Source organism: Lemur catta, chromosome 1 (assembly GCF_020740605.2).
Source record: "Lemur catta isolate mLemCat1 chromosome 1, mLemCat1.pri, whole genome shotgun sequence".
Taxonomy (NCBI): Eukaryota; Metazoa; Chordata; class Mammalia; order Primates; family Lemuridae; genus Lemur; species Lemur catta.
Window position 1 is genome coordinate 111107375 of NC_059128.1, and position 20721 is coordinate 111128095.

General features: G+C 56.2%; 2 protein-coding genes across 2 annotated transcripts in view; one reads left to right on the top strand and one right to left on the bottom strand.

Annotated features, from left to right (window-relative positions):
• Positions 1-208: 208 nt before the first annotated feature.
• RDH8 (retinol dehydrogenase 8) lies at positions 209-6096 on the bottom strand. The gene is made up of 6 exons (XM_045546835.1): positions 5985-6096; positions 3005-3166; positions 2368-2547; positions 1030-1123; positions 519-702; positions 209-424 (listed from the first exon to the last, which is right to left on the bottom strand). Exons 1-6 carry the CDS (start codon positions 6085-6087, stop codon positions 209-211), a joined length of 939 nt encoding a protein of 312 aa, XP_045402791.1. The 5' UTR covers positions 6088-6096.
• Positions 6097-7775: 1679 nt separating this feature from the next.
• COL5A3 (collagen type V alpha 3 chain) overlaps positions 7776-20721 on the top strand; it is a 36567-nt gene continuing 23621 nt past the window's right edge. Inside the window, exons 1-22 of the mRNA XM_045546845.1 lie at positions 7776-7966; positions 11430-11588; positions 11683-11872; positions 11951-12107; positions 12867-12971; positions 13264-13419; positions 14700-14813; positions 14923-15069; positions 16619-16666; positions 16739-16780; positions 17061-17123; positions 17426-17500; positions 17600-17683; positions 17805-17861; positions 17955-18008; positions 18165-18218; positions 19516-19569; positions 19649-19702; positions 19883-19936; positions 20241-20285; positions 20400-20453; positions 20628-20672. Of these exons, the coding sequence (XP_045402801.1) occupies positions 7876-7966; positions 11430-11588; positions 11683-11872; positions 11951-12107; positions 12867-12971; positions 13264-13419; positions 14700-14813; positions 14923-15069; positions 16619-16666; positions 16739-16780; positions 17061-17123; positions 17426-17500; positions 17600-17683; positions 17805-17861; positions 17955-18008; positions 18165-18218; positions 19516-19569; positions 19649-19702; positions 19883-19936; positions 20241-20285; positions 20400-20453; positions 20628-20672 (1902 nt within the window). The 5' untranslated portion in view covers positions 7776-7875. The remainder of the gene's footprint in view (positions 7967-11429; positions 11589-11682; positions 11873-11950; positions 12108-12866; positions 12972-13263; positions 13420-14699; positions 14814-14922; positions 15070-16618; positions 16667-16738; positions 16781-17060; positions 17124-17425; positions 17501-17599; positions 17684-17804; positions 17862-17954; positions 18009-18164; positions 18219-19515; positions 19570-19648; positions 19703-19882; positions 19937-20240; positions 20286-20399; positions 20454-20627; positions 20673-20721) is intronic.

Genomic DNA, 20721 nt, shown 5'->3' on the forward strand with positions numbered 1-20721 from the left:
AAGACACAGCTCCTGCTTCCTGCTCTGGGCTCCTCAGCCCAGGATCCCAGGTCTCTCTCTCTGCCCCAGCCCTGACCATGGAAGGGTCTGTGCCTGGAGGTTGAGGCACAGCAATGCTCATGCACAGAGCAGGTGAGGCAGAGTTTGCAGAATGAATGAATGAGGAGTCTAGTCTGTACAGCAGGCAGATGGTGGAGCTCTGTTCTGCTCACCGGGGCCCCACCCGGGTTGGGAGGCAGCCACAGGCCAGGCATCGAAGGCCAAGGTTGAGGAGGCGAGGCCAGCGGAAGAGGAGGCTGTGCGTGGTTCGCACGTACAGGACGCCGGAGGGGTCCACGGCTTTGAGCAGCGTCAGCGGGGAGTAGCGGGCGTTGGTCTGTCGGCGCAGGGGTGGTCGTGCCTTGCCGATGATCTTGACAATGACCTGTGGGGTGCAGCCCTGAGCTCTGGGACCCCGGGAGGGCGCCTCCCCCCAACATACCTGAGCCAGGCCTTGGGGCTGTGGGCCCATCATTCACCTGGGCCACATCCTGCGGACTCTGTCCCACGGAGCGGAAGAGCTCCCTGGAGGCTGGGAGGTAGAAGTCCCGGAAGTAGCGCAGGGTGTCAGGGTCAGTGTCTGGGAACTCGGCTGTGGAAACCTGTGCCAGGAGCTTCCCCTCAAACTCGGTGACCACTGGGCCTGGCTCCACCAGGGAGATGCTGGGCACAGGGCAGGGGGAGTGAGTCTGGTGCCCCAACACTCTGGCTGCTCCCTTTTGCCCATTTATTTATTGACAGAGACAAGGGCTCTTTCTGTTGCCCAGGATGGAGTGCAGTGGCCTGATCATAGCTCACTGCAGCCTCGAACTCCTGGCCTCAAGCGATCCTCCCACCTCAGCCTCCCAAAGTGCCGAGATTCCAGGCGTGAGCCACTGTGCCTGGCCCATTTTGCCCATTTTGCCAACCTTTCCGCCTCCCTCCTGCATTTCTCCTGTCATTATTTCATCCCTCTCCATTCCGCGTCCCCCCTGAAAAGTGCCCGCTCACAAGATGTTGAACTGCAGTAGCTGGATGGCCAGACTCTCGAAGAATCCCTCCAGGGCGAACTTGGAGGCTGCGTAGACATCGTTGAACATGACACCTGAGAGCATGGGAGGAAGGAGGGCTCCTGGGGGTCTGAAGGATGGGCTTTGTGGGTCCCAGAATGATGGGGTCTTTAGGAGACAGAGCAGGGAGGATTTGGGGATCCCAATGAGGGACAGATCTGGTGCTGATGCAATGGGTGAGTGGCATTGTCTGACAGGATCATATGGGGTCAGGATGCGGGTGTCCTGGAGTGCCAGGCGCCACCTCTTCCCAGACCCACCTAGTCCCAGGAAACTCCCTTATCCACCATTTTCCATATCCCTGGGGTCACTTGGGGGTGGGATGCTCCCTTCAGTAGGGCCTTTGTGATTCCTTGTAGATGCAGCTTCTCCATGGCAGAGTGACAAGTAGGGTGGATTCCTTAGGGGACGGCAGAGGAAGGGGGCAGATCCCAGGAAATTTTGAGGGGAAGGAAGGGAGTCTAGAGAGTTCAAGGAGGAAAGATCCTGGAATATTGATGGCAAGTAGGTGGCCTCCAACGTTGGCCCATAGCAGACATCACTAATCAACCATTGAACTCTTTTCTGCTGAGCCTCAGAATCCTTCTAAACCCAGGCATCTCTGGGACCTGGTGGGAGGTTTGTGGCAAGGAGGAGTCTAGGAGGAGTTCTGATGGTTCCTTTGGGTTTGGGGGAATAGTTGAGGGAGATTTTTGGAGGTGTCCAGAAGCAGGGTTGATGCTGGGGTAGAGATGGCTGGGGTTTTTTTTTGTTGTTGTTGTTTGTTTGTTTAAGACAAGGTCTTGCTCTGTCCCCCTGGGTAGAGTGCAGTGGCATCATCATAGCTCACTGCAGCCTCAAACTCCTGGGCTCAAGTGATCCTGCCTCAGTCTCCCGAGTAGCTGGGACTGCAGGTACAGCCACCACATCCAGCTAAGTTTTTCTATTTTTGGTAGAGATGGGGTCTTGTTCAGGCTGGTCTCGAACTCCTGAGCTCAAGTAATCCTCCTGCCTCAGACTCCCAGAGTGCTAGGATTACTGGTGTGAGCCACCATGTCCAGCTGAGATGCCTGTTGATGGCGCATAACCACCACTGCCTACTCTTACCTCATAGCAGATATGCTTAATCTACCCCAGAACATTTTCCTCCTGAACTTCAGAATCCTTCTTAACACAGTTCTCCAGATGCATTTGGAATATGATCTAAAACCTATTTGCCATCTTTCCAGGCTGGAGAGAGTCAGACACTGGGGTGTCAGGGGGTAGGGGCAATTTCCAGGAGTGGGTCCCCATGGCTCACCCTGTAGCCCCATGACACTGCTGACCACCACGATGTGGCCCTGCCGCCTCCTCTTCATGCCTGGAAGCACAGCTTTGACCAGACGAACAGCCCCGAAAAAGTTGGTGTCAAAGATGTTCTGCATGGCAGCTATGCTGAGCCCCTCCACGGGCCCCACTGCACCCATTCCGGCATTGTTCACTAAGGGAGGGATGTTGAGGGTTACCTTGAAGTCCCTCAGCCCTTCTAGTGTCACTTTGGGACACTCCCTGGGTTACTCCCCACGCCAAGTACGGAGGAAATCTAGGGTATCTTGGTGGGCAAACGTAGAGCCCCGATGATCTTTAAACACAGTTTAACATTTGTCCTAGGGGACCCTGATCCCTGAGTGGGAGAAAGGACCACTGGGAATAGTGTCCCCGTTAATGCATGAGCAATTCAGCTCTGACCCCAAATTGCATCAAGACAGCCACACCCACCCTCCTTCGAAGGTTTAGGGACCATGAGTTGTGTCTTCATCATGTTTCGTTCCCCAAGTGACTCAGCAATTTTCCCAACCGCATATGGTTTTCTCCGTATGTGAGAATTTTCTTTTCCATGAAATCCACCCCACCCCCAGGCCTCAGTTTATTTCTGGTGTCCAGCCACAACGTCTCACCCAGCACGTCCACTTCTCCTCCTTGGATGCAGCTGAGACACTGGGCCACCGACTCATCGCGGCACACGTCTAGCTGGGCCACGGTGAGGGTCTGTCCCAGAGCCTCCCCAGCAGCTGCTTCTAGTGCCTCCTTCTTTCCCAGGTCCCTCATGGTCGCCACCACTGTGAACAGAGAACAGAGCTGGGACAAACGCTTGTTTTCCCTGTACGTGGGCTTGCATGTTTCTGGTGATCTTGCATGAGCTGTCAGTCACAGACGGATAGAGACCCACAAGTTTACATACCTACATTTGTCCCTCAGCTAACACATGCACACTTGTGTACACACGTGGATATGTACCCACATCCCTCTTCCATCCATTAATGTGACAGGCATTTATTGAGCATCTACTGTATGGTATGACTATTCTAAGTGCCAAGAGTATTGCATGAAATAAAATAGACCAAGTCCCCACCTTCATGGAATTGATAGCCTAGTAGGTAAGTAATACAATCCATAAATATAAAACAGATTTTAGCATCTATTCAGATTTAGCTCATGCCTGTAAACCCAGTGCTTTGGGAGGCCAAGGTGGGAGATCGCTTGAGGCCAGGAGTTCAAGCCCAGCCTGGGCAATATAGTGAGACCCCATCCCTATAAAAAAAATTTTAAAAATTAGTTGAGTATGGTGGTGTGCACCTGTAATCCCAGCTACTGAGGAGGGTAAGGTGGGAGGATCCCTTGAGCCCAGGAGTTCAAGGCTGCAATGAGCTATGATGATGCCACTACACTCCAGCATGGGTGGCAGAGTGAGACCCTGTCTCTAAAAATAAAAATAATAATTTTAAAACTTCCAGATTTCCATGAGAAACAACGCATATACACTAATAGCCAACATATATGTGCATATATGCACAGTCAATTATGAACAGCCACATTTACATCATCAACATAGTAAGTTCCAATTTATTGAACATTTACTATGTGCTAGGTATTGTGCTAAGCACTTTTATAAGCCCCATCTCCAACTCACAAGAACCGTCTGAGTTAGATCACTGACTTACTTTCCAAAGATGGCCACAACAATATCTCCCATCCCACATGCTCTGCTGAAATCTTACCACTCCCCCAACAAGACATGACTTCTAATTCCCTTCCCCTTCAATCTTATGACTAGCTGGGAACCATTGGTAGTGATGCTATGTGGTTTTTGCAGCTTGTTCAGAACAGGTCTTGCAGTTTCTACATTGTTTGCCGAAATGCTCACTCTTGTTGGTCATATGAGGCAGCCCAGTTGTCCAGAAGCCACCATGTTGTAAGGAAGCCCAAGCTAGCCCAGGAAGAAAGATCACATACAGAAGGCTTGAGCGATGCCTTTCTAGCCTCCACGTGCTCCAACCCCCACTCTTCTAGTTGCAACTTTTGACCCTGAACCAGAACCGCCAGCTGAGCCCTTCCTGAATTCATGATCTATGTAAAGCATGAGTTAAAAAATTAAAAAAAAATTATTGTGGTTTTTGTACAATTTGGGGGGTGTTTTGTTATTTAGCAATAGTAACCAGAACAGGTAGGTTAAGTTATTACTCCATAATACAGATAAACAAACTGAGGCTCTGCAAGGTGAAGTTCCTTGCCTGTCCCACCCCTAGCAAGTGTTAGTGCTGAGATTTGAACCTGGGTTTGTTGGAGTGCTAAGCTCATGCTCTTAAGCACAGCTTCACCATATGTACTATGTCTGCACACACACCAGCATACATGTTTGCATATCCCCTCACGTGTGCATCCAAATCACCCATGCACATTCCCGGGGGCATCTGCATATTGTCTATGGGCCTGTATGATTCACAGGTACCATGCAGATGAATGGGGCCACTTGCATCTGCATGCAATATAGTGGCAAACATGGGCCCAGGGGCTCAGCTGCCTGCATTCAAATCCAAGCTCTGGCAATTTCTAGCTGGGTGACCTTTTAAACAAGGACCTTTGCCAGTTTGTGCCTTAGTTTCCTCATTTCTAAAATGGGGTGAATGATAGCATTCACCTCACAGGGCTGATGTGAGGATTAAATGACTTACTAGATGCAGGACTCTTAGGATGCCGCCCAGCCCATCATAAGAGCTCCAGAAACCTCACCCTTGAGCAGTTTCCTACACCTATTTGCCCCCTATACCCCCCAGAGACACAAATTCTTCCCTGCACACTGGCATTCAGGCTCTCACAGTCAAAGCTGTGTGTGTCTCAAAAACAGAAGGCAGAGGGCTGCGAGAAGCAGCCCTGCCAACTGGGTCAATGCCCTCAGCCCCGGAAGCCTCCTCTTAAGTAACAACCCTTTGCCCACTTTGATTCAAGCTGCTCTGGGTCAGGGGTTCTCATGGTTGGTGAGGTCTGGGCTATTCACTCCAGAGCTGCAGGAGGGCAAGTCCCTAGAACGAGAGGGCCCTCCTTCCGCTCCCAAGGTCAGAAGCACCTAAGAGGCTTATCTCAGAGCAGTAATCTGGGGAGAGGTGGAGAAGCAGGTGTCAGGGAGGAAATTATCCCATCCAAGGGAATGCCCAAGTGAAACCTTCTCAGAAAAGCACTCCGGGACCAGCCCTTCTAAAAATATCTCCCACCCACTTCTCACCACTCTCCTTCCTACTTTATTTTTCTTAACCCTTATTCTCACCAGACATACCACAATTTCTTTTTATCAGTTCATTGTCTGCCCTCCCTCCCTTCCTTCCCCCACAACGCCACTACCCAGGGCTAAGATTTTTGTCTATTTTGTTCCTGGCTGTGTTCCCAGCACCCAGAATAGAGCCTGGCACCCTATATGTGCTCAGTAAATATTTTGGGGGTGAAGGGATTATTCTTATTTGCACGCCACGCATCCCGCGTCCTCCCCCAGCCCACAAGTGCAGCTGGAAGGGATGGGGTGGTGCAAATGGTGCTGGGCGCTGAGGGTACTTGGACAGCAGTCCACACCCTGGCTGTCTCCTGGCTCTGCCTGTGTCCCCTTACCCTGGTAGCGCTGCCTGGGATCACGAGCCAGCTGCACTGCAAGCTCCAAGCCAATTCCTGATGAGCAGCCCGAGATCAGCACAGTCCGGGGTGCAGCAGCCATGTTGATCCCCTCCCTGGAGGCGGGACCTCCGCCAGGCGGCACCTGCCTCTGGCCATCCCCTCCTAAGCACCCTCCAACTGATCCCCTGCAGGGCTGGTGAAGGGGACCCAAGGGAGACCTGCCACACTGTGGACTCAGCCGTTGGAGGGAACCCCTTAAACTCTCCATACCCCATTTCCTTCATCTGTGAACTAGTTCTTCTCCATGCCTCCTACACTCATAACCGGTTTTTAAATTTTTTATTATGATTGTAAATGATCCAGGTCCGGGGAGAGTCGCTGTGAGCGTGGGGGACTGACGGTCTCTGTTCTGGGTGGAAGACTCTCTCACCGGAGGGATACAGTGAAAGAGGGTGACAGAGAGTGTGGGCCCGCAAGGGGTCCTTTGAAAGAGGGAAGGGGTGCAGAACTGTCAGGAGATGGGGTTAGACTGCAGGAAGAACTTCCCTGCAAGGCGGGGCAGGGCAGGAACTTCATGAGAGCCTTTTAGTTGGAGAAATCTCAGCCTCGGGTGTCCCTGGGGAGGGAGGAGGAGTTGCTCAGGGAGATTCCCTCTCTGGGGGGCCCCCATCTCTCCCTCAGGCTTGGTGGGGCCCCACCCCCTCCTCTCCAGGGACACAGAGACTCTTTGTCTGAGGAGCCAGAGGCTGGGAGGAAGGCACTGCCCCTGTCTCCCTCTTCCCCTTGGGGGGAGCAGTTCAGGGCCCAGGATACGCCCCTTTGGTTCCTCCCTGGAGAAGCGTTCTCATATCCTTCATGTCTGCACTTGTCCAGTTGCACAGAAGCTCTGCCTGACCCCCTGGGGGGCCTATTCCCACTGGAGGAGGGGGGGGGTCCCAGGGCAATGAGGGTGGGCTCTCCCTTACCCCAGGAATGGCAGGAATCCACGCCTCCCCCCTTGGCAGCAGTGCCCTGCTTGGGGCTAGACTCCCCATTTGCTGGGGACTTGGGGCTAGGGTTGGGGCATCCATTTGGAGACCTGGGTGCGGAGGGTGAGATGAGGGTTAAGGTGGAGGTGGGATCCTTTATTTGAGGATCGAGAATTTTGAGGCAAACTGTGCTTTGGAATCTGTGGTGAGAGTTTGGGTGGGGCCAGGACACCCAGTTCCGGGATTGGGTGGGCGGAGAGTTGAAGGTTTGGGTTAAGGCTGGGAGCCCCATTTGGGGATCTGGGGTGAGGAGTGTGGTGAGATGAGGACGTTTTTCTTAGGGACCTGAAGGGAAGGGCTTGGGGGGAAGCTAAGGGACTGGGAATAAGGCAGGTGGGTGGCAGTGGGGGTGAGGCTGGACAACGCCCCCAGCAAGGCAGAAAGGATTTGGTATAAAGTTGTACCTCCCTGGAATTCCAGCGCCTGCATGGAGCTGAAGGTTTGAAGGAAGCTAAGATGTCCTTTGAGGGGACCTGCTAGGAGGAAAGGGTTTGGGGAAAGGCTGAGGCCCCCAAATCCTAGGGCTGGGTGGGAGTGACCCTTCTCCTCCACTGTGGGGTGGGGCGAGGACGGCCCAGCTCCCGGCCGAAGGCTCCACCCCCGGCCGGCCAATCAGCGCGCGGCACAAACTTTCCCAACTTCCCCCACCAGCTGTCACCCCCCCCCCCACCTCCCCAGCGAGCCCCGCCTGGCCGGGCGCTGGAGCGCAGGGCGAGGCCGGGGCGGGGTCTCGGGCAGTCTCCTGCGGATCCCGAGTGGAGCCGGCCGCTGCGGGTGACTGCACCGAGCCCGTGGAGTCGCCGCGCCCTGCAGCCGCCCCGTCCTGTCCCCCGTCTTGAGCCTGGCTGGGCCCCGCGGGGATGGGGAGCCGCCGCCCGGGCCTGGGCCAGCCACGGGCCGGCCTCTGCCTGCTCCTGGCCGCGCTGCAACTTCTGCCTGGGACGCAGGCCGGTGAGCAGGGAGGGAGGAGATGGAATTTGGGGTGCAGGGCTCTGCGAGACCCCAAAAGGCAGAGTGGAATTTGGATTAGGGAAGGCTTGCAGGGGGTGGTGGTGGAGGCGTGTGCATTGCCTGCGGCCACTATGTGATGAAGGAGGGTCCTACTCTGAGTGATTCGTGGATGTGACATCTGGAGTAGTGGGGCCGGGGAAACGTGTGACAGTGTTTACTGGTGGGTATGTGGGAATGAATGCAACCTATAGGTGCGTGCATGTGTGTGCATGTGCGTGGAGCAGTGTGTGTGCAGCCATTTGGGGTGAGATTGTGTGTGCGCTTGGATGTAGGGTTTGACGGTGATTGTATGAATACAGGTGACAGGGGGGGTCCCTGTATTGTGAGATGTGAGCGTGCAAGTGTGTGTCTGTGTCTGGGGCTGATTTTGAGGATAACACATGCGTGTTTCATGAGTGTTGACTGCACACCACTGGGTAACCCCGCGAAGGGTGTAGTTGTGATTTTGGGGTGTGAATAATGGCCCATGAGGACACAGTGGCTGATGATGGTGAGTATTGGTGAATATGGGAAGCTCTTCGGGAGCTCACAGTTCCCTTTGTGTCTCCCCAAATGGCTTCATCCCATTCTCCCTCTTCCTCCTCTGCCCAACGTTGGCGCAGGCCCACCCCCTCCTCTCCCTCCCTCCCGCCCCTCCCCCCACCCCGTGCTCCCCAGAGCTGGAATCAGCACCATGGACAGAGCCTCGGGGAGGGCCGCGGTGAGGGGCGAGGCGGGGCGGGGCGCAGGGCGGGGCGGGAGTGGAAGTTGCTCCCCACCCCACCCCCAGCTGCAAGAGTCTTGGGTGTTTTTCCCGAGGAATTTCTCAGGGCCACCCCCCCAGGGGTCCCGGGGGCCGCCGGATGGGTGAGTCAGCGCTGACGCACGCCCAGCTGTGCAAATCTGGCTGGGAGCCCTGTCCTACCCCGCAGGGTTTGGGGTGGGGGTGCCCTGGGGATGAGGGGACGTCAGAGTTCCTGAAGTGGTGGGTGATGGAGCTTCCCTGATCTGAGGGACCCTAGGCTAGGCCCTCCCAGAAATCCCTCTCTAAGGTGAGCTCAGCCCCCCAAAACACACACACACCCCACTTTCCCACTTTCTCTGGAGTCCAGAGAGGTGCCTGCCCATGTGGGTACTCCCAGATTGGCCTATGCCCCATTCCCACGCTCATACATCCACATGGTCTTGCAATCTCAGGCATCCGTTCCGAATACAAGCCTCTTGGGACACCAGGAATGCGCAACACGGTGCCCAGGCAACCCCCCTTCAGCTACCCGCCACAGGGTCCCAACTTTTCCCCCCTCCTACAGGTTCAAATGCGCACGCATGCTGTCCCTGGCATCCATACAAACTCGGTCAACATTCAAGCCCATCTCACCCACTCACTGACTCCGCCACGCTTCACATAGAACCACACCCCCGCATCAGGAGTCTGAGCTATTACAATCACATACTCAGTTGGTGACAAGCTCATGCCAGGGTCACACAGCCACTCGTCAAACAACTGCACCTAATCCATCCTTTGCAGGCTAAATATTTGCACACACTGACACCTCAAGAAATGTCATGCCCAGGCATTCCCTGGTCCATTCACAGTCACCCGCACTTGCACAATGTCATGCACACACACATGACTGCACACACACCACACCTGTGCTCTCTCACACACCTGGGGGCATCCCCAGCATGTCCCAGCCTCTCTCTGCCTGCATCCCTCCACATCCTAGACCCCACCCAGCATCTCCTTTGGGGCCCTGACAGATTCCCACCCCCTCACCCTACAGGCAGAACTCAATGGCTCTTGTGTGTCTCCTTGTCACGAAGCCAGCCATGGAAAGAAAGGGCAATTAGTTTCTGAAAGGTCATTCCAGAAGGGACACAAGTTGCAAGCAGGAGACCTTTGGGTTACATGCTGGAAAGGACTTTCTCAATGTGAATGAGTGCTGGTTGAGGGGAGGTCCCTTCCTCCCGCAGACAGACTAGGGTCTGGGTCGGGGGTCGGGGGGGGAGGGGGTAAGCCTCCATGCTGGGTGAGGTCGTGGGTCTCAGTCCTCCCTCAAGGCCCCAGCCTGGAGAGGGGAAAGCTTGGGGATGATTGTTCCGTGGGGGAATGACTCCTGTGGTTGGCAGAGCCTGGGAGTCCAGATCTCAGCCCCAGGGGGCTGCAACACAAATTCCTCTTAATGACAGCTCAGCCACAGAACAGGCAATTAGAGATGGGGGCTGGTGGGGGGCGGTTGGGGAGGGCGGGTGGAGAGACAGAGAGAGAGAGAGAGAATGAGAGAGAGAGAATCAGAGTTGGACACAGAGAGACCTCGGAAGACCAGCACAGAAAGTAGGACAAGGAGAGGGCGGGGAGGGGCAGAGGAGAGGGAAGTTGGGGGCAAGAGGAAACAGAGGCTGGAACAGGGCTCTGAGAAGTCTGGGAAACAAGGGTTCTGACCCTGGAAGAACGGGGATGGGGGAGGGTGTCCCCCATCCAAGCCCCTACCTCCCCTAAGTCTGGCCTCCCGTCCCAGCTCCCAATGGTGAGATCAGCACCTCCGCCGCCCGGGGGTGAAGTCATGGCAGGTTCTACAGATGTGGCTCCTGCCAAGAGGCTGGGGCAGGGGTCAGTGGGACAGTTTGCAGAGGGCGGGGGGAGCAGAGAGCAGGCAGGGGCTGGGGGCCCCGGGGAAGCCCCCACCCGCCCCTGCCAAAGCCATGTGGTTCCACTTAGCCCTGGCCGGGCTGCTTGGGTGGGGCTGGTAGGATGGCCTAGATTAGGATCTGGTCGGGCCAGACCAGTCCCTTTTTTTAGCTGGGATGAGAGAGGTAGAGGGTCAGAGGGGGGCGGTCAGGAGGTTATCAGAGACAGGCCGTCAGAAGGAGGAGGTCAGAGAGGGCTATGTGAGATGGAGACATCCCAGGTCAGACGGAGGAGGCTGGGCTAGGCAGACGGAGGAGGCCGAGGAATTGGTGGTCCCGGGAGGTCAGAGGGAAGAGACTGGAGGGAGGAGGTGGGGACAGAGCATAGAGCAGGAGCGCCTGTTCTCCACGTGCGCTTTCTGAGGGGGCTCCAGGCCCGGGAAGCAGCCCCAGGGAGCCGGTGCGGGGAGTTTGGGGGAGAGGGGGACGGTCCGGCTCCGGGGCTCAGGCCAGGAAGCTTTGATTCATCCCAGAACTAGGTCAACTTTTTTTTTTTTTCTCACCAAAAACCAAGGAGGAAAAAAAAACAGAGTCAACAGGCTGATGAGGCCGGAACATCTGTGGTGGGGTGAAGAAGGGGAGGGGGTGCCAGGCTCAGGCCTGCGCCTTCCTCCTAAACCACAGGTCCAGTGGCCGGGGCCGTGGGCCTGAGCACCCTGCACCTCCAAATCTGAGCCTCTGGCTTGGAGTCCTGGGCTTGTTCTAACTGCTCCTCTGTGGCTTTTCTCTGATGCAGAGCTCGTGGATGTGTTGAAGGTCCTGGGCGTGCGGGGGGGCCAGGCTGGGGTCCCCGAGGGGCCTGGCTTCTGTCCCCAGAGGGCTCCAGAGGGCGATCGGGCATTCAGGGTGGGCAAGGCCAGCGTTCTCAGCATCCCCACGTGGGAGCTCTTTCCAGGTAAGTCGGGGCAGGAGGGCCTGGGGTTCCACCTGGGGTGAGTGCGGGTCACCCCCTGGCCATCTGAGTGGCCCCGTTTCCTCTGCCCACCCAGACGGGCACTTTCCCGAGAACTTCTCTGTGCTGATCACTCTTCGGGGCCAACCAGCCAATCATTCTGTCCTGCTCTCCGTTTATGACGACAAGGGTGCCAGGCAGCTGGGCCTGGCACTGGGGCCAGCTCTGAGCCTCCTAGGTGGCTCCTTTACTCCCCTCCCTCAGCAGGTCAACCTCACAGATGGCAGGTGAGTGTAGAGGAAGGGTGGGCGAGGGTCCGTGGAGGGGGGGTGAGAAGCACTCCCACTGAGGCTGCCCCCTTGCAGGTGGCACCGTGTGGCAGTCAGCATAGATGGTGGGATGGTGACCTTGGTGGCTGACTGTGACCCTCAGCCCCCTGTGTTGGGCCAGAGGCCACGATTCATCAGCACAGCTGGACTTACTGTATTGGGGACCCAGGACCTTGAAGAGGAAACTTTCGAGGTATGAGTCCAGGGATGGGGGAAACCGAGGCAGATGGTGGGACATTTTGTTCACAGCCTGAACCAGGAGAAAAAACTGGAGAAGGGAGAGGCCCAGTGTCTGCTGAGCCCCAGGAAGCCAAGGGACGCGAACACGTGCTCGTGCGCGTCGTGGTGGTGTGAGATTGTGACGTAGAACCACGCGGCCCTGAGTTGTGACGGCGTGGCTGGTTGTGGGACGATCCTGTTGTGATGTGTGACTGTGACCCATGACCTGGTTGTTGCAATGGTGTGTCATTGTGTGCTGGGCAGTGGTGACATTGCAAGGGTCTTGTGGCTGCGTAACAAGTGTGTTGTTTTGTGGCATGGTGACGACTATCGGTGACTGTGTTCTATGTGGTTATGACATGTGTCACCTCCAGGAGGCTGGGGGCCTCATCTGTCTCATGATCTTCCTTAGCCCCAGTACCCGAAAGGGCACCTGGCCCAAAGTAGCTGTGCACTTGTGCCTGAAAGCGAAGGAACAAACACACCTTCGATGGGGCAGATGTGGGGTGCGGTTTGTGGTTTGGTGTGACCCTGAGAGAATCTTTCCTTCTCTTAGTTACAGGGGCTAGAGGGACCCTAGGGCTGTGCTGGGGCCACCTCCTCCTTATACTTGGGTTGCTCTGGGATGGGGAATCACCAGACCCTGGTGTCAGGAGATGGGCAGGTCTCTGCTGGGGAAATGGGGCTCACAGTCCACTTAGTGTCCCCTGCCCCACCTCCTACCCTCTCTCAGGGAGATATTCAGGAGCTGCTGCTAAGCCCAGATCCTGGGGCTGCCTTCCACGCGTGCGAGCGGTACCTCCCCGGCTGTGACAACCTGGACCTTGCAGCCACAGGCGTGAGTGAGGGGCTGCATTACTCCTGACCCGAGGGCACAGGCTGAGCCGTCCCTGGCTCCAGGTCTTAGGAAGGAGTGAACCCTGCCCCCTAATCATGGGCTGAGCCACCTCTGACTCCAAACACAGGGGCCGAGTGATCCCTGACTTCACACCAATCCCAAGCATGAATGACTTTGACCTCAGGTCATATACTTGAGCGACATGTGGCCCCGGGTGACCCCAAGTGATGGAATCTCTAACCAAGGGTGGGGGAGTGGGATGCTGTAGACCTGACAGGGGCCCTCTTCCCAGGGCCCCCAGGGTGAGCCAGAAACCCCTCCTCCTCGGCGCAAGGGAAAAGGAAAAGGGAAGAAAAAAGGACGAGGTCGCAAGGGCAAGGGCAAGGGCAGGAAGAAGAACAAGGGAACTTTGACCCCGAGCCCACCTCCTGGCTCCCTGGAGAACCAGGTAAGGGACCTGCTACCTCTCACCTCGAGTCTTGACAGCCTGACTTCTGGCCTCTGATCCCCACTGGTCCCCAGCCCCACATTCATGACCTTATTCCCTGGTTTGGGGTGTTCCTCCCCAGGGGTCATTGTTGAAGGTCATTGATATAAGCCAATATTGGCCATATAAACTACTGATATCACTAGTTTAGGGTTAATGGTTGGCATCTACTAGTGGGGGGGGGCTGTTGGTGTGGGGTCACTGATTGGAGAGCCTAGTGGACTCACTCACTGGGTTCACTAGTTGGAAGAGTGATTTTTCAGGGGGGTGATGGATGGGTCATTATTTTGGGAGACCCTGAGGGGTTGGTGGCTAGGAAGTCATTGATATGTCATTGGTTATTGGAATTGCCATTTGGGCATCATTGCTCGGGGAACATTTGTTGGGTTCCCTCATGGGTATTCATTGTTGGAGCATCACTGGTTGGGGGGATAATTGATTGGGGTCCCTGGTGGGGTTTATTAGTCCTGAGGGTGTCACTAGTTAGTGTTACTGGTTGGGAAAATCACTGGATGGGAGAGGAACGGGTTGGGGCCATTGATGGAAGTCATTAATTGGGGGGGGGTCACCTATGGGTCACTGGTTGAAGGAATAATTGAGGTTTGTTGATGTCATGTTGGTGGGTTGTTGGTTGGGGTCTTTGGTTGAGGGAGTCCCTGCTCACACTCCATCTCAGTTCCAGATCTTTCTAGCCCAGCACATGGACACCAGGAGTAGTGTGCCTGTCCCCAGCCCCTGCCTCAGCCCCATCCCTCACCTGGGCCCCCACCGCCCTCTTCTCCCCTACCCCCCCCCACCCCCCGCCTTGACCCAGTTGCTCTGCAGCTGTCCAGCCCAGAAGGCACTGCCGCTCCCCCTCTGACTGGGGCCTGGCTGGCTGACCGCTGGACTCTGCCTTGGGAGAGGACATGTGGGATAGGCTTCCGGGAGTCTGGCCCTGAGTGCTGGACTTTGACCTTGACCACTGGGGCTCTGGAGCCAGCCAGGCTCTGCCTACCAGGCCTCCTCCGGGGCTCAGACGCTGCCAGGCCCCTCCTTCATGCACAGTGGCGCCCCTGCTGGCTGTCCTCATCCAGCCAACCCCCTACTGGCCTCTGATGCTGTCTGGGAATCCTCCTCTGTCCTCCTCCTCAGACTGGGAGCTCCTGGTGGCGGTGGGGGAGGGGCAAGGCCCGTCTCCTCTGCCTTTTGTCTTGGTTGGCCTGGCCCCAGAGCTGACACTCCGTCCCGCTTCACTCCAGACCTCCACTGACACCCCAAAGACAGAGACACCAGCTCCAAATCTGCCTCTGACCCCCACGCCTTTGGTCATCGCCTCCACTGTGACTGCTGGCCACAACGTCACCATCCTAGAGGTTGGTGGGACGTGCACAGGGCTGGAGGGCAGAGTCCCAGGGCTGGTGGTGGTGATGGCAGACAGTCAGGAAGTCAGAGGCAAACTCCGGTCTGCCACAATGTCCTCAGGACGACCTGGACCCAGACAACGGACCCGAGCTGGGGACCCCGGAGACTGAAGCAGCCAGGGAGGATGAAGAAGGAGATGACTCCACCATGGGCCCCGACTTCCGGGCAGCAGAACAGCCGTCTCGGACTCACTTCCAGTTCTTTCCTGTGAGTCCAGGTGGCTGGGCTGGGGACAAGAGAAGGGATTCCTACCCGAAGCCGCAGAGGGCCACATTGTCTCTCTTGACTTCTGCTGATCCTGCCTAGAGGGCCTTCCCACCACCCCAGTGCGGTCGACAAAGGTTTATCATGTGTCTGCCGTGTAACAGGCACTGTGCTAATGCGTGGTTCTGCGGGAAGGGGGAGGCATTTGGCTTTTGGTCTAAGCGCCAGGGGAAGCCACTTGAAAACAAAGATCTGACTTGAAGGTTTAAAAGCTTCCTGTGCCTGCCGAACGGCGCGTGGACGGTAGGGGGAGCCAGAGGGGCAGCGGGGAAGCCTGCAGTCCCGGTGGTGGCTTGGAGGAGGGTAGTGGCCCTGGGAATGGAGCGCAGTGGGCCCACAGGGGACATGCTCCCTCTTGGTCTTGCTGCTGGAGGTGGAGAAAGGGAGATGCATGTTGAGACCGTTGAGTAAGATGCAGATTCCACATAGAGGAGCCGGTGGAAAGCGGCTCCCATCTGTCATCTAATCCCAGCACTTAGGGAGGCCGAGGCAGGAGGATCGCTGGGAGACCTGCCCGGGGCATATTGGCAACACCTGTTTGGCATCCACATGAGGTTGTCAAGTGGGCGATTGGCTAGAAGATTCTGGAGTTCAGAAGGGATGATCTAGGATGGAGACAAACTCGAGACTTAGCAGCAGAGAGATGGTATCTTTATCCAAAGGATTGGATGAAATTGCCTAGGGAAAGAATTTGCCTAGGAAAACAGAGCTGGGCATGGTGGCACGTTTCCTATAATCCCAGCGACTGGGGAGGGTGAGGCAGGAGGATCGCCTGAGGCCAGGAGTTTCAGAGCAGCCTGGGTAACATATCAAGACCTCCGTCTCTACAAAAAATTTAAAAATTAGCAGGGCATAGTGGTGCATTCCTATAGTCCCAGCTACTTGGTAGACTGAGGCAGGAGAATCCCTTGAGCCCAGGAGTTTGAGGTTGCAGTGAGCTATGAATGGTTGGTCCACTGCACTCCAGCCTGGGCAACAGAGCAAGACCCTATCTCAAAAAAAAAAAAATGCGGACAGAGAAGGGAGCTCAGATTCTAGCCTTGGTGTTGCACAAGGGAGGAAGTGAATAGCTGTAACTACCTTACCCTGAGTGCCTGTTATGTGCCAAGAATTGCTTTCATTCATTCATCTTCGTATGGGATATATACAGTCATCATTCACCCACCAACTTTGCAGTTACAGGTAACCGGCCATAAGGGTTGACTAAGTTTCCCAACATCACACAGTTAGTAAGAGGCAGATCCAGGATTAGGACCCTGCATCAGGCTCTGGAGTTCCTGCCCTTCACCTTGACCTTGACTTTGCATTGCCCAGTGGATGGAGGGAGGCTGAGTTTCTCAACCCATATTTGGTCTTTTCTTCAAAGAAGGAGATCTGGGAGTGCACCCTGTGTATGTGTGTGTGAGGGTGGGTGGGACATGGACGTGAGATTGGATAGCTGAGGGGTCTATGTCCAAATTCACATCTCTTTTCTCTCATTCCCCTGCCCCAGGGCGCTGGAGAGAAGGGAGCGAAGGGAGAACCCGCGGTGATTGAACAGGTGAGGGGCCTGGGCTGCGAGGGGGTTGAGGGGCCTTGTAGGACTAGGAATCATATTCTTTTCTCCCTCCAGGGACAGCAGTTTGAGGGACCTCCAGGAGCCGCGGGACCCCAAGTGAGTCATGGCTGCATTCTCTTCTTCCTGCGTTCCCTTCCCAGCTGGGGGGTGTGAGGAGCCAGTGTATACCACTGCCTGAGGCCACTGGGCACTTGAGGCTCAAAGAATGAGTTCAAGTAGGGGTTAGGGTGGAAAGTCGGGGCTTGATGTAGGTGCATACCGCATTGTGGGGGCAGGAATGGCTCGGTGGTGGGGTCACAGTCAGGGGTGGGTCAGACAGAAGTCAGCCTGGCTCCAACTTTGCTCTTCCTGTGACTTCTCTTTCTGTCCCCAACAGGGAGTGGTCGGCCCCTCAGGCCCTCCTGGCCCCCCAGGTTTCCCTGGGGACCCTGGTCCACGGGTAAGAGACTCCCTTGGGATGTGTCCTTCTGTGGGAGGTGGGGTAGTGGGGTTTCAGGTTGGGAGGATGAAGGTCTACCTAAACATAGGTCTGAGGGGCTAGAATTGGGGACACTGCCCCAAGGCTGGCCCTGACTCCTGCCAATCTCTCTCCCCACCTGTGAACTGTCTGTGGCTCCCCTTCTGTCTCCGGGGGCCTCTCCTCTGCTTTCCATCTTCTGTCTCTGTCTGTTTCTGTCCTTCCCTGCCTGTCTCTCTCCACCTCTATTCCTCTCCCCCTCTCTGTGTCACACCCTCCCGCAGGGCCCTGCCGGGCTGCCAGGAATCCCTGGCATTGACGGGGTCCGGGGCCCGCCAGGCACTGTGATCATGATGCCGGTAAGGAGCGGACGGAGTGGCACAGCCTGGTCCTGGGGTGGGCCCTGAGCCAGGAGGGGCCTCTCCTCAGGGCTCCCCTCACCACTGCTCGCCCCCCAGTTCCAGTTTGCAAGCAGCTCCCACAAAGGACCCCCAGTGTCCTTCCAGCAGGCTCAGGCACAGGCAGTGCTGCAGCAAGCTCAGGTGAGGGGGCACCAGGGGTCCCGGGAAGAACCTGAGAGGGCGACAGAGCTGGGGCGTAATGCAGGGGCCGTGGGAGTTCCCAAGGGAGCCCCCAGGCTCTGTTTCCCTCTGTGTTTTCCAGCTGTCCATGAAAGGCCCCCCTGGCCCAGTGGGGCTCACTGGGCGCCCGGGCCCCGTGGTGAGTAAGGGGTCTGCTTGGAGGAGGGGGGTGTGTCAGCAGAGAAGGGGCACCTCCCTCTGACCGCGTTCCTCCATCTCGTCCTCCTCCAAGGGTCTCCCTGGGCATCCAGGTCTGAAAGGAGAGGCGGGGGCGATGGGGCCGCAGGTGAGACTGCAGGGGCGGAGCAGGTTTGGATGGGAGAAAGCCAAAGGGGCTGGGGAAACCCTTGCAGTTACTGCCTTTCTTAGAGGATGATTTAAAGTAAGTCCTTCCTCCCTTTTATTCTTTTTTCCTTCCTCCTTCTCTGTTTTCCCCCACTAGGGTCCCCGAGGCCTGCAGGGACCTCATGGGCCCCCTGGTCAAGTGGGCAAGATGGTGAGTGGCCCCTAGGTTCCCAGGCACCTCTAATCCATGCATCAACCCCCAACATGAGCCCTGGCTCCGTGCCCCCAGGGTCTTTTGGGGTCATTAGTGGGACAAGAGCTCCGAGGGCAGGGAATGGCAGCTCCCCTGAGTGTACGGCAAAGGAATCTGGCAGGGTCATAGAGTCAGGAAGGACTTGCCCACGGCAGTGATGCCTGCCCTGAGATCTGACGTACACCCAGGTGAACAGGTGGGGAAGAACATTTCAAACAGAAGGAATAGTACCTGCAAAAGAGACACCTGGCACGTTGAAGGAAATGATGAACAAGACAATTCCAGATATAGTCCTGCACAACTTAATGACATGTTGTTCAATGACAAACCACATATACAGGGGTGGTCCCATAAGATTATAATACTATATTTTTACTGAACCTTTTCTATGCTTATTTATTTGTTTTGAGATGATATCTCACTGTGTTGCCCAGGCTGGGCTCGGACTCCTGGGCTCAAGTGACCCTCTTGCCTCAGCCTCCTGAATAGCTAGGATTACAGGCATGCACCACCACACCTGGCTAATTTTTTCTATTTTTAGCTGCCTGGCTAATTTTTCCTGTTTTTAGTAGAGATGGGGTCTCACTCTTGCTCAGGCTGGTGTCAAACTCCTGACCTCAAGCGACCCTCCCACCTCAGCCTCCCAGAATGCTAGGATTACAGGCATAAGCCACTGTGCTCGGCCAACCTTTTCTATGTTTAGACATGTTTAGATACACAAATGCTTTTCATGTTACGATTGCCTACAGTATTCAGTACAGGTACATGCTGTAGGGGTTGGTAGCCCAGGAGCAATAGGCTGTACTGTACGGCCTAGGTGTGTTGTAGACTGTGCCATTGAGGATTGTGTAAATGCACTCTACGACGTTTGCACAAAGACAAAAATCGCCTGACAGTGCATTTCTCAGAACGTATCCCTGTTGTTAAGCGATGCATGACTGTAGTTAGAAATGCAACAAGGAGCACATGAGGGAGCAATTGATGGAGGCTGAAGATGGAGTTCTTAACTTTGGGGATGATGGTGGCTTGGAACTAGAGTGAGGACCCTGGGGATACAGTGGGTGGATCTGAGATGTATTTGGAAGGCTAAATGGGTGCACAGAGAAGCCCTGAGTAAAAGCTTCTGCACGAGGAAAGTGCTTAATAAATGGCCTTAATAGTAATATCTTGACAATGTTGATTATGTTGAGTTTCTAACTTGGGGGAGGGCTACAAGGGAGACTTATCCTTGACCTTGGGCTCACTTTCCCCATAGGGCCGCTCTGGAGCAGATGGGGCTCGGGGCCTCCCAGGGGATACAGGACCTAAGGTAGGTGACAGGGCCAGGCCTCATGGGAGGGGTTGTCGGGGTTGAGTGTTCAAGGCTCAGCTGATGTTTCTTTGCACAGGGTGATCGGGGCTTTGACGGCCTTCCAGGGCTGCCTGGTGAGAAGGGCCAAAGGGTGAGTGTGTCAGGTCCCCCTCTCCGCCCCCAGTCCATGCCCCCGCTTCCCTCCCTCAGTACCAGAGCCTTGATGCCTGTGTCTAAATCCTCACTCCGTACACCCCATCTCCTTTCCTGGGGAGAGGCTGGGCTCTGTCTGCACCATCCCACCCTCACTTCCCCTCTATTCCTATTGCAGGGTGATTTTGGACATGTGGGGCAACCTGGTCCCCCCGGAGAAGATGGTGAGAGGGTAAGTTCCGAAGAGAGTCGGGGCATGGTGTGGAGGTGAGACGCCCGCATGAGAGTCAGAGAGGAAGGTTGGGTAGCTCCACTGGGGTTTAAAAAGATGGCTTCAGAGCTGGCAGCTCGTTGCAGGGTAAGGAGGGGACACGCGGGGTTGCAGGTGCAGCACTGGGGTCAGGGTCTGGGCGGAATCCCGTGCACTCAGTCTACGGACTCTCAGGTCTGCTGGAAGGGGCTGCTGCCCGGATGGGGGAAGGTGGTCCTCCGAGGGTTGCATCTCCCCCTTTCTAAGTAACGACGCTTTCCGACAGGGCGCAGAGGGACCTCCAGGGCCCACTGGCCAGGCTGGGGAGCCGGTGAGTATCAGGAATCCTTGCCGGGTACAGAGGAGGGACCCAGGCCTCTAAGATCCCGGAAGTCACAGGCCTGCAGAGAGGGGATGCTGGGATGACACTCCTCCATTCTTGCAGGGCCCCCGAGGACTGATTGGCCCCAGAGGCTCTCCTGGCCCCCCGGGGCGCCCGGTGAGCACCCCAACCTGTCTTTCCCCCTCACCTTCCTCTCCCCCCGCCCCGTCCATCCATCTGTCTTGCCCGATTTCTCTGCCCGCTCACGTTTCCACCTGCACCTCTCAGCGAGCCGGGCTCAGGCTGTCGGCTTGGTGTCCTGTTCTAGCGTCACGTCCTCTCTCCCTCCAGGGTGTCGTTGGAAGTGACGGTGCTCCAGGGGCCAAAGGCAATGTGGTACGTGCCCCACCCTCTGACCCCTGGCCCTCTGAGACTCTGACTCCGT

Bases quoted from the DNA above. Each gene is read 5' to 3' on its own strand.
- RDH8 (XM_045546835.1), bottom strand. From the start codon at position 6,087: ATGGCTGCTGCACCCCGGACTGTGCTGATCTCGGGCTGCTCATCAGGA. The intron at 1,124-2,367 runs GTGAGCCATGGG...CCATGCTCTCAG, and splicing joins CAGTGTCATGGGGCTACAGG to GTGTCATGTTCAACGATGTC. The intron at 703-1,029 runs GTGAGCGGGCAC...CCCTGTGCCCAG, and splicing joins CTACTGCAGTTCAACATCTT to CATCTCCCTGGTGGAGCCAG.